At 36.5% G+C, this 17,311-nt stretch overlaps 1 protein-coding gene across 1 annotated transcript in view; it reads left to right on the top strand.

The window, feature by feature from the left end:
- The window catches only part of HMCN1 (hemicentin 1), a 420,986-nt gene that overhangs the window by 312,212 nt on the left and 91,463 nt on the right, over positions 1-17,311 (top strand). The window contains exons 50-58 of the mRNA XM_081823192.1: positions 1,376-1,489; positions 6,145-6,332; positions 8,260-8,356; positions 14,265-14,426; positions 15,123-15,236; positions 15,353-15,555; positions 15,854-15,935; positions 16,043-16,174; positions 16,715-16,864. Of these exons, the coding sequence (XP_081679318.1) occupies positions 1,376-1,489; positions 6,145-6,332; positions 8,260-8,356; positions 14,265-14,426; positions 15,123-15,236; positions 15,353-15,555; positions 15,854-15,935; positions 16,043-16,174; positions 16,715-16,864 (1,242 nt within the window). The remainder of the gene's footprint in view (positions 1-1,375; positions 1,490-6,144; positions 6,333-8,259; positions 8,357-14,264; positions 14,427-15,122; positions 15,237-15,352; positions 15,556-15,853; positions 15,936-16,042; positions 16,175-16,714; positions 16,865-17,311) is intronic.

The raw sequence follows: 17,311 nt of genomic DNA, 5'->3' as shown, positions 1-17,311 counted from the left end.
TGGTGGTGGGTATTGAGGAGGGCACATTCTGCATGGAGCACTGGGTGTTATGCACAAACAATGAATCATGGAACACTTCATCTAAAACTAATGATGTAATGTATGGGGATTAACATAAGAATAAAAATAAATAGGATGTGAGGGCGATCTGGCTGCGACATCTGTCACCCCATTGATCGCCAGGGTTGATTCGGCTGATCTGGCTGGCTAGGCGGGTGTCCCCTTCCTCCCTCACCGCTCCATGTGCGTCCCTCCCGAAGCTGTGCGCTTGGTCGAAAAGGACGACCTTCCCCGATAGAGGAGGACCGTTCTTCGGTCAAGGGTATACGAGTAGCTGCGCTCCCCTGCTAGAACCTCCAAACAAGGTCTCTCAAGAATATAAATAAATAAATAAATAAATAAATAAATAAATAAATAAATAAATAAAAATAAATAAATAAATACAAGATATCTTGAAAAAAAATTTTTTTAAAGTAACCAAATACAAATGACAACTAAATGTTGTGATATGTGATCCAAAATTGGATCTAGGCTTGGGGGAAAATATTTATAAAAGATTGTAACAATAATGAAATTCGAATATGGACTATGAATTCATTAGTAATTTTGTGTTGATTTTAAATTTCCTGATTTTGATCACTGTACTATAGTTATGTAAGGGATTATTTTTGTCCTTATGAAATTACAGATTTATGAATATTTAGGAGTAAAGGGGCACTGTGTTTCCAACTTACTCTCAAATAGTTCAGAAAAAGATTTCATATATAAATAAATAAATATGTAAATTTATATATGAGATAAAACAAGTGAATATATATATAAGAGATAAAACAAGTGGAGTGAAATATAAACAATTGGTAAACATAGGTGAAAATTTTTATACAGTTATTGAAACTCTGAGTTTGAAATTATATCAACGTGAAAAGTTTTAAAAATATTCAGAGTTATTCTTTTAAAATTGTATGTATAATAATATACTTTATACCTTTTGCATCCCTGGCTATTGCTTTCTCAAACCTATACGTGCATCAAACATTGTAAGCTTCTTTTACATGTATTCAAAACTGTAAAATCAAGAAGTCACTGCATAATAACATTTCCCCATGGAATATGATGAGGGGCATGGAGCAACCTTACCCTCTTGTGAAAAATCTACATGAGCTACTTATCTCTCAGGAGATCTGATTCACATATTGGATTATTTTTCAATAATGCAGTGTTTGTTATACAAATGGTATGTGGGATTAAAACTGAACCATTAGATGAAATAAGAACCCTGAAAGCAAATGTAAGGAAGTCATTAGACCTGAAAAATTCATCTCTGTTTATGACCAGTAGGATTTAGAGAAGTGAACATATGGGGCTATGTTTTCAGGAGGGCGAGTGTTGCAGATTCCCCGGGCCAAAGTAGAAGATGCGGGGAGATACACGTGTGTGGCTGTGAATGAAGCAGGAGAAGATGCTCTTCAGTATGACCTTCGTGTACTCTGTGAGTTCTTCATTTGTTTGTCATGCATTCTTTCATTCAAAGAAATTTTTTTGAGGAACTAATGTTTGCAAGATGTTGCATTAAGCACTTTAAAGCTATAAGGATAATCAGAAAGTGATAGTTCCACTGAGGAATTAATCATCTTATGCAAATTGAGAGCTCATGAGTTAGGTCTCTTGAAATATCAGATAACAAACTGGCTTAAACTAAAAAAAAAGAGAATCCATTGACTCATGAACCCGAAGAGTCCCACGGTAGAGCTGGCTATAGTCATACTGGACTTCTGTGGCTCAAAGAGGCCAAGCAGACTTAACCTTCCTCTTTCTCTTGGTTTTTTCTCTATTATTAGCAACACTCTCAGGTGGGGGATCCCCTTGAATGACAAGTTGGACCCCAGCGGCTCTAGTCTTACATCCTTATAATTTCATATCCAAATGAAAGCTTTTCTTAGTGTTTACAATTGAAGTCCTAGAATTGGATTTTCATGGCTTTAATTGGCCAAGCATGAACCACAGTTCTATCCCTGAACCAATTATAGAAGCTAAGTGGCCTGTTTAAGGCCTAATTTCTGTGCCTACACTTAGACCACATTGTTCTCCACCTGAATGCATGGACTGAGAGTGGAAGAAGTATTGTACCTTGAAGGGCAAAGAGAGGTGATGTTGCTGGAAGTTGAAACAAATAGTTGCCTCCATTAGAAGAGATTGATCTAGAGAAGTAGCAGTGGGAATGTATAGGAAGCAGTCAGCATGAAAGAGTTTCCAGAGGAAGTTATGAAGTAATATGAAATATTAGGCACTTGTCTCAGAGCATGAGATGACACTGAGATTTTTATTCTGAGTGATTAAGAAAATAGTGGCAAGAATAATAAAAATAGAAGACCTAGGAAAACATTATTTGGGAAAAAAGAAGTCAGTTTTGTTCCGGACATGTTGAATTTGGCATGTTACAAGATACTTAGGTATAATATTGGAGGGACCATTGAAAATCAGGAACTTCAACACAGGAGAGAGGCTGAACTAAGAATGTAGATTTGAGAGTTATCCACAAATAGGTGATATTCAAGGGCATGAGATTTCCAACAGCAAGGATTATAAAGTAGAACAAAAGTTCATGGTGGGATTGTTAATAAATAGGAGAAAGGAAAAGGAAAACAGAGTTAGAAGAGAAACAATCTGAGAAGTTCATGAAAAGCAGTAAACTACATACTATTCTTTGTCACAGAATCCAAAGCACAGAAAAGGCTATCAGGAAGTGGATCTAAAGACTGATGAGTCACAGACCTGTACCTCTGAAACAAATAATACATTATATGTTAAAAAAAAAAAAAGCGAGGGAAAAATGAAGGGGGGGAAATCGGAGGGGGAGACGAACCATGAGAGACTATGGACTCTGAGAAACAAATTGAGGGTTTTAGAGGGGAGGGGGTGGGGGGATAGATTAGCCCGGTGATGGGTATTAAGGAGGGCACATATTGAATGGAGCACTGGGTGTTATATACAAACAATGAATCATGGAACACTACATCAAAAACTAATGATGTAATGTATGGTGATTAACATAACATAATAAAATTTAAAAAAATAAAAAGAAAAGAAAATTTGAAGGAGAAGCAATAAAATATTAGCATTTCTTTAAAAAAAAAAAAAGAAGTGGATCTAGTTTTGGATGCTAAAGCAAATTTAAGAAAATAAAAACTGAAAAAGTCCGTTGGCTTTAAACTGAGAAATCATTGATGAAATTCAAAAGATCAATTTAGATACTGTGGTGTGGTACAAAGCCACAGGACAAAAGGATAAATCTGGAGCAACTAATCAGGAAGAAAAGGAAACCCTTAAGACATTTTGCAGAGGACAGAAGAGATGGAGTAGAGTTTTAGGATAGACAGCTTGAGGAAACATATTTAAGAAAGATTTGAGCTTGCTTACAGATCAAAGGAAATGATCCAACAGAAGGGGACAAATTAAATTTTCAAGTTGGGGAAGGAACAGGGGAGGTGCAGGAGTTCATGGATTAAGGTCCTAGAACAGGTGAAAAATGCAATCAAGGAACTAAGAAGGGTAATTAGCCTTTCGTGGTAATGAATTGCCATTCATCAAAATGGTTAGGAGGGAAATATGGAAATGTATATCAAATGTATCTAGTCCTTTTCATTAAGTATAAGAGCAAGACAAACAGTGATAGGGGTGGTTGGGCCTGTGGAAAACAGAAAAGTTTAGTGATTACCACCATGGAGGATGTGATAAACAGTCAGCTGTTGAAGTTGGAGCCATTTGGCTCAGTTACTCCTTTCTGAAGCCACCCTTCCTTCTACAGCATTCCCAGTAACCAGGAGGCAGAGGTAGAAAAAATAGTGTGCTCTGTCTGGGTGGGGTGGGGGTTGTGCCACAAGGTAATCAGGCATATATTGTGGAAGCGCTGGAGGGTGAAAGACCATAGAATGTGCAGCAAGAAAGAGCATCACCAAAATGACCCCTGTGAGGTTTGGGCAGGGCAAGAGGAAAAATGATGAAAGAGGCTGATGGGCTGATTATAAGTGGGGAAGGAGTAGAAAGGGCTAGAGTTTTCAGTGCAGACAAAGAGCAGCTTATGAAGGAAACCTGAAAAGAGGTTGAAGAAAGAAAACACTAGAGTTCAAAAATCATATATTTGACAAATAATCTATTGATTACTAAAGTATATGCCAGGAACTTGTGCTAGGCACTGAGGATACAGCAGTGAATACAGTGTAGACATCAGTCCTTCTTCAGGGAGCTTATAACTTGCAGAAGAAAGAGATGTTAATGTTGAATGGTTGAATGGTCCAATGGTCCAAGGTCCCTGTCTAGGGCTGACTGACATGGAGTAGAGATGAAACTAATTAGAGTGGGATGGATCATCAACATAGATTTTAAAGTCTATAAGATAGTGATAAGGAAAAGAAAAAGGGAAGAGAAGATGATTAATTAAAATCAGTGCTAACATCACCAAGAACATCCTAGACCATATGACTTAATTTGACTTAAGTTTAGAAAGAGTTTAGTTTAGGACAGAGTAGAAGGATCTGATAAAGAAGCAAGATAATATGGTTTGGGAAGGACTGGGAGTCAATTAAATTGAAATGGGACTTAGCGATTGGGTAGTTAAAGGTAGATTTCATCCCTTCAGGCTATGTTAATTAAGAGGAAGTTGGAAAGCATGTTGGAGATGAGTTTAAAGAGGTGGAACAAAACAAGAAAAATGCACTGGACCCAGAAATCTGTCTACATTAGGGATGTTTCACAGTGTTTGATGCTCACCTCCTATGTGCCACTCCACGGTTCTGTACTGAGAACAATTCTGAGTGGTGTAAGCCAGCTGATGGGGCATGGCAGCTGGAGGGCAGGTCAGACCAAAGAGCTTTGGTAGAGGTCTGTACAGGTCAGACCCTGGACCTGTAGACCACCTCCTGGTCCCTCCTAATGGTTCAGCTCCAGGCAGAAGTTGAGGAAAACATCGAATCTTTATGTCCAAACATTTCATCTTTGATTAGTTTTCATGATATTGAGGTTAGTGATAGGCTCATTTAGTCTGAAGTTCAAGTTTATTATTTACTAATCTGCAGGTCAAGTTATATTTTGTGTTACCTAGAGTATAGTAAAAAATCATATAACTTTGTGAAAATTTGCATCCAAAATAACATTGAAATTCTATTATGTACCTTGTAGCCTTGATTATTTTCTTTACAGACTTCCAGTTTAGTTTTTGAAAGACCCAAATACCACAAGACTGCATCTACATTAAATATATAATCTTTGCTGATTGCTAAAGATATGGTACATTTTAAGAGAGTGAAACAGAATAGCTAAGCTTTCCAAATAAAATAAAATGAATATTCACTTTGAAAATGAATTTCTACATTTATAACAGCAGCCAACACATATGTTTCTAGTTTATATAACATTTCCATTTTTAAAAATTTTATGGGTAACGTGATTTTTCCTAACTGACTAGTCTAACAGAAGATAGATATGTACCTGGATTCTATGGTATCATTTTAAATGAAAGTGAACATATGTAGGAAAATCTAGAATGTGACTCCTCAGACTTTAGTGTACATAAGGATCACTTGTTAAAACACAAATTTCTTGGGCCCTCTAGAGATGCCCAATGAGGAGATCCGAGTGGGACCCAAAATTTGCATCTCTAACCAAGCTCCCAGGTGATGCTGATACCACTGATACTGGGGCTGGGGAAACACATTTAAGTAGCGCAGACAATTCCCTTGCAAATGAGACCAAATCTGTACATTCCAAATATACTTTAAAGATGTAATTTATCCGGCTTCTCTAGATGACTGAATAGACTTAAATATTCATGCATGCAGATGCTACTTACATGTATGGTTGAAAACCCAGAAGGCATAGTTCAAACCATGAGAGAGAAACAAGGTCAGATAAATTGGGGAAGGTTTGAGATTGTGGAAGGGGTGAGTCCAGGGAAGGGAAACCCAAGTTCACACAATTTTTATCACCACCCTAATTTATTAGTGTAAAATGTTATTCAACAATCTTGGTTTCTTCTTCAACTTTGCGCTTCTATTATTATCCCATGCTTTTTAAAGCTGTCAGAAAACTAGAATAACTGAAAAAGACCTTATTTCCTGTCATTATCTCTTTGTTGCAATCATCTATTAGTGCCTCCAGTTATTAAGGGAGCAAATAGTGATCTCCCTGAAGAGGTCACCGTGCTGGTGAATAAGAGCACACTGATGGAGTGTTTATCCAGTGGCAGCCCAGCACCAAGGAATTCCTGGCAAAAGGATGGGCAGCCTTTGCTAGAAGATGGACATCATAAGTTTCTATCTAATGGAAGAATTCTGCAGGTAAAAGTAAAAAATCTTATTTTCAAATAGCTATTTGACTTTGTATTTCCTAAGTCTTTTTTACTTTTAAAAGTAATTTTTATTGGTTTATAAATATTATATTTGTAAAAATAACTAACCATAAGAAGAATAGAAAATAAAATTCTTTATTCTATACCCCCTACCAGAGGTGACCACTGGGTTTTTTTTTTTTAAGTTTTTATTTAAGTTTTTTTTTTTAAGTTTTTATTTAAATTCCGGTTGGTTAACAGACAGTGTTATATTAGTTTTGGGCATACAATATAGTGATTCAACACTTCCATACATCATCACCCAGTGCCCATCTCAAGTGCACGCATCCCCATCATCTGTTTCATCCATCCCCCTACCACCCTTCCTTCTGGTGACCATCAGTTCGTTCTCTATAGTTAGTTCAGAGTCTGTTTCTTGGTTTGCCTGTCTTTTTTTCCCCTGTGATCATTTGTTTTGTTTCTTAAATTCCACATATGAGTGAAATCATATGGTATTTGTCTTTCAGAGGTGACCACTACTAGCACTTTTGTGTGAATTCTTACAAAAATTGTACATTCAACACATGCATACTCCTAAATTTGCTACAAGGTGGTCTGTGTGATAAAAGCCGCATTATAATTAGTATAATCCTTGCCACTGCATATTTCTGATGGTAAACTCCTAGGTGGTATTAGGTTCCCTGTAGATTAAAATGTCCCCTGTTTTAGTAAAGAATTGATAATAAATAATGGAAACCACATAAATATCCCAAATTGTTGTTCACTAATGGCCATGTCTATATTTTTCTTTTCAGATGTCTTAAAAGAAGGTTATGTATTTAAAGAAATAACACCAACTCTTTTGTTAGGATACAACTTAATAATTTATTTTGACCACATAAATGATATTCTATGGGCCCAAGAATCTAAGCATAACTATCAATGTATCCAACACAGGACATATCTTATGGAGTTCTTGTCTTTAAACACACACACACACACACACACACAAGAGCCAGATCCAGTGCCTGTAAATGCCCTTGAATTCTCAAAGTATCTTCTAAACATTGTGACTGTATCTATTTGATGTCCTACAACCTCTATCAAAATATTTAAATGTTTCTCTGTCTCAGGCCAAAAGATATATAGATGGATAGAAATTTCATTATTATGAAATGAAATTATGTTATTATGCCTAATAACATAAATATAAATGGTATTATTAGCTAATTATTGCTGCATAAAATAAAGTACTCTAAAACAATAAGCATTTATTTAGTTCATAAGCCTTCTAGCTGGTTGGGTGATTCTTCCAGTCTCAAGTGTCTGGATGCTGTGAATTGAGTAAGTTGTCTGCTGGTCTTGGCTGGGCTCTTAGCATAAATCCAGGGCCTCAGTTGTAATAACTGATTCTGACCCCCTGTGGTTCTCTTACCCTCCAGCAGGCTAGGCCTGGCTTTCTCACATGGTGGTAGCCTAGTTCTGAAAGAGTGAGGAAAGGCACTGGATCTCTTTAGGCCTAGGTTTGAAATGGCACATTGTCACTTTTCATCACACTGTGTTGGTCAAAGCCATTCACAAGGCCAACATAAATTCTGCATCTTACTCCACCTCTTAATGACAGGAACTTCAAAGTTACATTGTCAGGGGTGTGATAGGGAAGAGGAAGAATAATTGGGGGAATTTTTGTAGTCAGCATATAACAAGTATATTTAAAATTGTCTTTTCTGATTGGAAGTCTTTATAAATAAATATTTGATTAACACGACTAAAAAAAGCTAGCATCAGCACTATTATATACAAAAATTTATTTGTCTTGTGTTCATCTGGTATTAACCAGAAAGAATATGTGTTGTTTATTCTGAAATACAATGATCATTATAAAAAGTTGCTTTCTTAAAAATTTCAGTTGGAATTTCTTCTTTTTTTCCCCTTAGATTCTAAACACTCAAATAACAGATATTGGCAGATATGTGTGTATTGCTGAGAACACAGCTGGAAGTGCCAAAAAATATTTTAACCTCAACGTTCATGGTAAGAGCTCAGTTCCAATAACATTTCTTAGAGTATGCTTGAAAAAGCAGGAAAACTGTGTTTTAGATTATAGTAGACTTATTTTGTACTTTTAACTTGAACAATGTGTGGAGACTGCATTTTTTTCAATCTCTGTCTTTCTTCCCATCACATAGTAGGATTATAAAGTACAAATCTTCTAGGAAGCCTGTTTTTATATTATTTCAGTTCCTCAGGAGAAAGTACTTACTGCTACATATTTGAAAGTGAAAAAAAATCAAAATTTTAAATCCCCAAAATTATGTTTATATACAGTTAGAACCAAATATAGCTCTTTTACTCGTAAAAATTTACCCAGTAATCCTGATTGGAACCAGTTTCTGTTCTCAGAGGTAGAATTCATGTTGAGTTACATCCTCCAGTACCATTAGGTATACTCCCTGGAGAAGAAAAAGTCATTTTTGGAGTTTAATAATTCCTAAAAACCATCACTACACCTAATTCATTCTTCAAACTAAGTTCTTGATATATGCTAGACACTGCATGAATACTAATTTTTTGCTAAAATGCTGTTGAGATACTATTTAGGCAAGTGTAGGGGAGAAAAAAAGCCATTGGATGTCTACCACAAATGATGAGTTTTAGTTTTGTGACATACATCTGTTTTGAGAATATTAAATTGGAAATGGTGAACAATCATTATAAAAGATTTCCTTTACATGTGGGATACACATACAAAATTCTAGCTCATTTTGGAAATAGCTGAAATTTGACATTTCATGAAAAATTTCTCCCTTCAAGACTTTTATTTAGCATCATGAATATCCTTTTTTGGTGTGATATGTAAGGAGTATTGGTGTCCAGCAATGTTTGGTGTTTGTGGAACAGACATTTGAAACGTTTTTATCTTTGTATTCCTAGTGCTTAGCACAATGAGTAACATGTGATAGTAAAAGAGATTTTGCCTTTTATGTGTTGCTTTTGTTTTTGATGTTGTTTTAGGACCTCAGTCTTAATATAATCAAGTGTTATATTAATTGCATTCCTTAGTTCATGTCTCACTATCATCATTGGCCTGAACAAGACCCATCTTTACTTTTATTTATTAAAATATTCATTCATGTATTCATTCATTTTTATGCCCATTTCTTGCTCCCATTTCCCCTCTCCTTTCATAGGAAACCATTCAAATGGTACATCTTCAAGTTTTTTTTAACGAGTAAGTCTGACCAAAACAGAAACAGTGTTTTATGAATTCTCAGGAAGAAATAAACGAGTATGATGATTGTGAGAGCACACATTCTAATCTGTAAAGTACAGTAGAATAAATGTTGAAAATAAAAGTGTTGATTATTTTTTCTGATTCCCAAGGCAGACTTAATTTTTTCTGCTTTATGTGATCAAAAGCCCCAATTATAGCAAGTACGTAAGTTGCCTTGTATTAGTTATCTTTATATGTCTCTATCTTCACCCCCATCCTATAAATTTATTATAGATGTTGTAGGGAAGCAGTCATTTCTTATAGATCTTGGTCTCCCTGGACCCATCTATAGTCATGGTAGTCGCTAAATAAATATTTGGTGTTTTTTCATCAGTTGCTTCTTCCTAATGCACAGCAAAAATACCTCTACCTCTCAAGGTAGAAGCAGCAACCACTAGAGTTTACCCTTAAGGACTGAAGTTCAGAAGGGTGTTTCCTCATTCACAGGTTAATGATACCTTGAACTCCCAATTGTGGTCAGGAACCCATACTAACATATTAGAAAATTCATTTTGAGGAGAAATAATTTAAATTGTTTTCACTTAAAACCATACTGTTTGTTATCTCCCACTACAACAGTGCCTGCTTCTTTTGGACTTTGACCTTCAGTCTGCTGGCCCATGGGTTTTCAGCTCTCTTGTCTTCACTCTCCTTCACATCCAGCTTAACTTCTCGTGGAACAACATTTCCATCACCTCTCTTAGTCTTCTTATTGCTCTTGCTCAGTAAAAGCTCAACTCTGCGTCTAACAACACAACATATTGTCCACTTGATACCCTAACCCTAGTAGGTATCAAGTTTTTACATATGCAATTTCACTTAATTATCTCAATAACCCCAGGTCTTGGTACCACTTGATACCTCTTTTACAGATGAAAAGGCTGAGGCCTAGTGAGATTAAGTTGCATGCCCAAAGTTACAGATCTCGTAAATACATATCAGGACTATAACTTAGGTAGTCTGATTCTAGAGGTTTTAAACTTAGCTGTTTTGCTCTATTGCTTCTCACTAAATTCCATTTCTGACCATACCTGCACCTAGGTGGCTAACCATGGCTGGGGGAACTCATGGAGTCAGGAATATCAGTATCATTATAAATTCATAGGTACCATCTTGAACTGGGCCCTCCATTCTGCCTGGGGTTCCTCCTCTTGTCTCTGTTCCCTAGAGACTCTCTCACACCTTCATCCCTCTCCTCAGATGTCAGATGACCCTTGGCTTAGTAGGCTCAGGCTGCCATAACAAAATGCCAGAGGGTGCATGACTTAAGCAACAGAAATGTATTTTTTCACTGTCTGGAGGCTGGAAAGTCCAAAATCAAGGTTCCAGCAGGGTCTGGTTTCTGGTGAAGGCTCCTGCTGGCTTGTATTCCAGCTACTTTGTGCTCATAAGGCCTTTTCACTGAGCACACATGGCCAGAAAAACAAGGATGCTCTCTTGTTTCTCTTCTTACAAGGACAATGATCCTATAAGATCAGGGCCCTACCCTTACAACCTCATTGAGCCTTAATTACTTCCTTAAGGGTGCCATCTCCAAATATAGCCACAGTGGGGGTCAGGGCTTGGGTATACAAATTGGGGAGGGAGAGAAGGAGGGATATTCAGTCCATAACAGCCCTCTCTCACTTTCACTTCCTTCCTATTGTTACAACAGAAGATGGAAGCATTCTTCTACCTTCCAAAGGCCAATAATTTGACTCTAGATCCCTGCTCACTGCCTCCTCAAAAATCTCTTACAATCTCTTCTCTTCCTTTTATATATTTAATATCTGATTTCCTCACTCCCACTCACTCCTTCTGCCACTGTGTTCCAAATTTCACCTCTACAACACCAATGAAACTACTCACTGAATTCACCAAATGGCATCCTTATGAAGTCCAAGAGGCACTTTCTAGACTTTTTCTTTCTTGCTTCTGTGCATTTGACATCTTGGCCATGATAATTTTTAAAAATTCTCTTCCTTTGGCTTTTGTGACACCCACACCCCTTATTTATATCTTGCCTTCCCAGTCTCTCACTTCCGGTTGACTTTGCTGGTTCCTCCTTCTCTACTTGACTATTACATTTTAGTTTTTCAAGCTCTAGACTTTGTTCTGTTCCCATGCACATCTTAGGTGATCTTATGCATTTCCAAATTTCAGATACTATCTATGTACAAATAGTTTCCAAGTTTTTATTTTTAGCCAGGGCCCCCCGTCAAGAACTCCAGGCCCTTCTATCCAAGTATCTACTTCTTGCTGACACAAATGTCTAGCAGTCACTCTATGACAATGTGTATATAACTGAGTTCATTATCTTTTCCCAAAAATGTCTTCCTCCTTCAGTGATCTCTGTCTCAGTAAAAGGAATCACCATCTACCTGTTGTTCAAGTCAGAAAAAATGGATGTCATCCCTGACTCCTTCTCCTCCTCCTTAAGTTTTTACTCCCAAAACATCAAGTCCTAAAGATTCTATCTACAAAATGTCCTGGGATCCATTCACTTGATCCTTTTTGACACCATCCCAGGCAGAGTTACCATAATCTGTTATACAGATTACAGCAGTGTCTCACTGGACTTTCTGAATCCCTTCTAACCTTCTAATTATAGTTCTCTCCACTGTAGCCAGATTGAGATCTCGGAAATTAATTTTTGATTAAACCACTCTTCAGCTGAGGCCATATTTCAGCATTCTTAATGTATGGGTCCCAGAGACCTTATAAGATCTTACCTTTGCTGGTCCTTTAATTCTCTGTCCATCTCTCCTAACCTTGTTCTTCAAATTCTGGTCATGCCAGCCTTCTAGCTGCTGTGTTCTTTCTCCATTTGGGACTTTGTATATGTTATGCCTTCTTTCTGGAAGGACACCCATTTTCTGTCTTCCCCTTAACTTATTCCTGCTCATATTTCAGTATCTTCTTCAACGTCACTTCCTCCTTCTGATCCCCAGTTAGGCTGGTTCCCTGTTGATTAATTACGAGGCAGTATAGAACAGTAACTAAGAATAAGGGCTCTAGAGCCAGACAACAGTTTTGGGGTCTCTTCTTTCAGTAACTACTTGTGAAACCTTAGGCAAGATGCCAACTTTTCTATGTCTCAGCTTCCTCATCTATAATATGAGAATAAGAACTGTATTTAACACATGAGGTTGTACGGGGATTCAATAGTATATGTGAAGTGTATGTGTGATAGTATATGCAAAGTGTTCAGAACATTGCCTGGCACAATGTACCCATTCAAAAAAAATGTTAACTGTTATTTTTGGTTCAATGTCTATCATTACTGTCAAACTAATAACTCTATGTCTATTACATTTTCACACTGTATCACCACTTAGCACAATGTCTAGAATACAGTAAATAATAAATGTTTGATAAATGAGTGAATATTAAAATTAATTAGTGGGTGAAAAATAAATAACCATGTGATAGTAAAAGAAATTTTGCCTTTTTGAAGTTTTGCTTTTGTTTTGATGTTGTTTTAAGACCTCAGTCTTAATATAATCGAGTGTTATATTAATTGCATTCCTTAGTTCATGTCTCACTATCATCATTGGCCTGAACAAGACCCATCTTTACTTTCATTTGTTAAAATATTCATTTGTTCATTTTTATGCCCATTTCTTGCTCCCATTTCCCCTCTCCTTTCATAGGAAACCATCCAGTTGTGTATGATATTATACCTTCTATGTCTATGTGTTCTTATAAAAATCTGTTGTTCCACATGCATTTTTTTAATATATTTTCTTCTTTTTTTTTAAAGATTTTATTTATTTATTTGACAGAGAGAGATAGTGAGAGTGGGAACACAAGCAGGGGGAGCGGGAGAGGGAGAAGCAGGCTTCCCGCTGAGCAAGGAGCCCTATACGGGACTCAATCCCAGGACCCTGGGATCATGACCTGAGCCGAAGGCAGACTCTTAACGACTGAGCTACCCAGGCTCCCTCCATGCATATGTTTTAATATGCATAAATGGCATTGCATTGTTAATCTCTTTCTTACTCCACTTTTTCTCTGTACTGCTTTTGCTTTTGGAATTCTTTTTTGTTTTCAACAATAAACCATAGCATTGTTTATTTCTTAAATTTTGTGCTCATTTTGAGTATTATTTTTTTTACATTGTCAAAATAACCAGTATAATTTGTTGATAGACAGATACCCTAAAATTAAATTTCTATTTTACTGTTGCTATAAGCAATAATATAAAACCTTAAATAAAGATATAATGTTAAATACAAGAATATTCAAATGTAATATTAACTCTTTAATTTTTGATTAGACCCCTCTTCAGCTGAGGCCATATTTCAGCATTCTTAATGAATGGGTCCCAAAGACCTTGTAAGATCTTACCTTTGCTGGTCCTTTAATTCTCTGTCCATCTCTCCTAACCTTGTGCTATTAAGTCTTTCTTTATACGTTGACAAAACCATCTTAAGAATTGCCAGCTACATTATACAAATAAAATGTACAATAATTCTGTTTTTGAAAATTCTAGTATTCTCTTTCAAGGGAAAAGAACTGATGGAAATGAGTTTGATGAAGGCATTAGGGAATTCTAAGAAAGACAGCTAAATAATTATCATTAACTCAGTGCTTTAGCAGACTATAGTGGTCGGGTTTATATTAACAAATTGGAATATGTATTACTGATAATATCAGATTTTACTTTTAACATATTTGCTATTATAGTTCCTCCAAGTGTCATTGGTCCTAACCCTGAAAATCTCACTGTTGTGGTGAACAATTTCATCTCTTTGACCTGTGAGGTCTCTGGTTTTCCACCTCCGGATCTCAGCTGGCTCAAGAATGAACAGCCTATCAAGCTAAATACAAATGCTCTTATTGTGCCTGGTAAGGAATTTATTACTCTTAACTGTTGGGCAAAACTTTCCCACTTTTCTCAATACAAATGGCATCAACTTAACTCTCTTTCCAAACTTTTGTCTTGCTCCTTTTATTTGTTCACATTAAATGCCTCTCTTTATCCATTTGGGGCCATTAGGATAAGATTGTATAGATTTATTTCAGTGGGAATGTACAGTAGCAAGGTCTACTTTCAAGAAATTATGACATTTAGGAACAAACTTCTTAGTAATTCCTTGGGGGTGATAGACTAGCAAACAGTGCTTTCATTGGATAAAATCACTGGTTGTTTTTAATTAATCCTAAAGCTCCTTGAGGATAGATAAATAGACCAATAATCATTTCTACACTGTGAGAGATTTAAACCCAGAAAATACTTATTAACATATTTTGACTATAGTACAATTACTATTTGCTCACTAGAACCTGTATCAAACAGTTCTACTATCTATGTTTGGTTACTGGAGAGAAAAATTTTATGAATTTCTTCCTTTTAAGGAAGTAGAATAAATACTGAGATCAAAGGAAAAGGAAGGATCAAAGACACTCAATTCAGTTATTTCATTTTGAATAGGAAATTTTACTGTAAGAGAAAGGATACATTTTGCTATTTATCTTATTGATAAAAAAGTTATTAAAACAACCTCTATGCCACTCTTCAATTTGCATTGTATTTGCCCACAGGTGGTCGAACTCTACAAATTATTCGGGCAAAGGTATCTGATGGTGGAGAATACACTTGTATAGCTATCAACCAAGCTGGTGAAAGCAAGAAAAAAGTTTTCCTGACTGTTTATGGTTTGTCTTCACTCTCCTCATAAAATTCTTTCCTTTTTAAATTGGTATTAGATACTTTCTATCTGAGCATCTTAATGAAAAAAAAACATCATTTTGTTCTTGTTTCCCTCCCTCAGTGCCCCCAAGCATTAAAGATCATGGCAGTGAATCTCTTTCTGTAGTTAATGTAAGAGAGGGGACCTCAGTGTCATTGGAGTGTGAGTCAAATGCTGTCCCCCCTCCAGTCATCACCTGGTATAAGAATGGGCAGATGATAACAGAGTCTACTCACTTGGAGATTTTAGCAGATGGACAAATGCTGCACATCAAGAAAGCTGAGGTGCATCTTTTATTCTTGTTTGTGTGTCATGACTCGTTGGTGGGATTATGGAAGAAAGAATTGGTAGTTGCATATTCTCTTTACTACAGTGAGAAATGAGTTTTATTTAAAAACAGCATCATCAATGCTATTGACCTTATTTTTATTTTTTTATATTAAAAAAAGGCAGGATTGTAGAAGGCAATTAGAATGGGGCATTGGAGCATAAAGATGACTGATGATTTAATCTACACTGGAACAGTGTGATTGGTCATCTGTAACTTAATGGAGCACATACAATAGTATCTTTTTCTTTTAGGTATCTGACACAGGCCAGTATGTATGTAGAGCTATAAATGTAGCAGGACGGGATGATAAAAATTTCCACCTCAATGTATATGGTGAGCATCTGCCTCTAATACAACTCTTTTTCCCCCAGATATGCAAATGAAAAAGTGTCCTGGATTAGCTTAATGAGGACACATGATTTTCTTCTGTCTTTTCACAGTGCTACCCAGTATCGAAGGGCCTGAAAATGAAGTGGTTGTTGAGACAATCAGCAATCCTGTGACCTTAACATGCGATGCCACTGGAATCCCACCTCCCACAATAGCATGGTTAAAGAACCACAAGCCCATAGGTAATATAGTTGTGCATTTTTCATTTTTGTTTTCTTTTGCTCTTAACTCACTAGATTAATAAACTAGCACATTTTCAGTATTATGCTTATAGCTGTGTTTAATCCAAAAAGCCTAATGGACTGAAATATAAATTTACAGAATAGACACGTAAGATGGTTATTCATTACATAGAGATTTTTCTTATTTCCTTTTTCAAAGAAGGCTCTCGTTTAAAATGAAAGTACAAAGGGCAAACTTTTAAGAAGCATATTTATTACATAAAATAAGATATATTGGGGCACCTGGGTGGCTCAGTTGATTGAGTGGCTGACCCTTGATTTAAGCTAAGATCACGCTCTCAGGGTCCTGAGACTGAGCCCCAGGTGGGGCTCCCTGCTCAGCTCTCCCTCTTCCTCTGCCCCTCCCCCCACTCACCAGTGCATGCTCTCTGTCTCTCAGATAAATGAATCTTTAAAAAAATAATATATATTATGGTGAATTATAGAGATGTTAAAAATAAAAGCTTTTTATGTTTTGTTTCGCTTTGTTTTCACCACTAGAAAATTCTGACTCACTTGAAGTACATATTTTGTCTGGAGGTAGCAAACTCCAAATTGCTCGGTCTCAGCATTCAGATAGTGGAAACTATACATGCATTGCATCAAATATGGAGGGAAAAGCACAGAAAAATTACATTCTTTCAATTCAAGGTAAGTGGGGTATGGGGTAGACCTGGCTGGCTAAGCCAGTAAAGCATGTATGACTCTTGATATCAGGGTTGTGAGTTCAGCCCCACAATGGGCATAGAGCTTACTTAAAAAAATTTTTTTTAATTTAATTTTTTTTATTATGTTCAGTTAACCAATATATAGTACATCATTAGTTTTTGATATAGTGTTCAACGATTCATTAGTTTTTTAAAACCCAACAAGGTATGTGGGATACACTCTGACCTACCTTCAGTTTCTTTATTATATTCTATCTATAGTACAAAATAAAGCTACATCTAAAGAGATCATTTATAGGGGCGTCTGGGTGGCTCAGTCGGTTAGGCATCTGTCTTCGACTCCAGTCATGATCCCAGGGTCCAGGGATCCAGCCCCGTGTCCCTGAGCAGGGAGCCTGCTTCTCTCTCTGCCCCTCTCTCCTGCTCTGCT

The sequence above is a fragment of the Leptonychotes weddellii genome, chromosome 6 (assembly GCF_054177405.1).
Source record: "Leptonychotes weddellii isolate Sample4059 chromosome 6, ASM5417740v2, whole genome shotgun sequence".
NCBI lineage: Eukaryota > Metazoa > Chordata > Mammalia > Carnivora > Phocidae > Leptonychotes > Leptonychotes weddellii.
The sequence above is the reverse complement of the archived record's forward strand: the minus strand, read 5'-3'. Positions and strand labels throughout refer to the sequence as shown.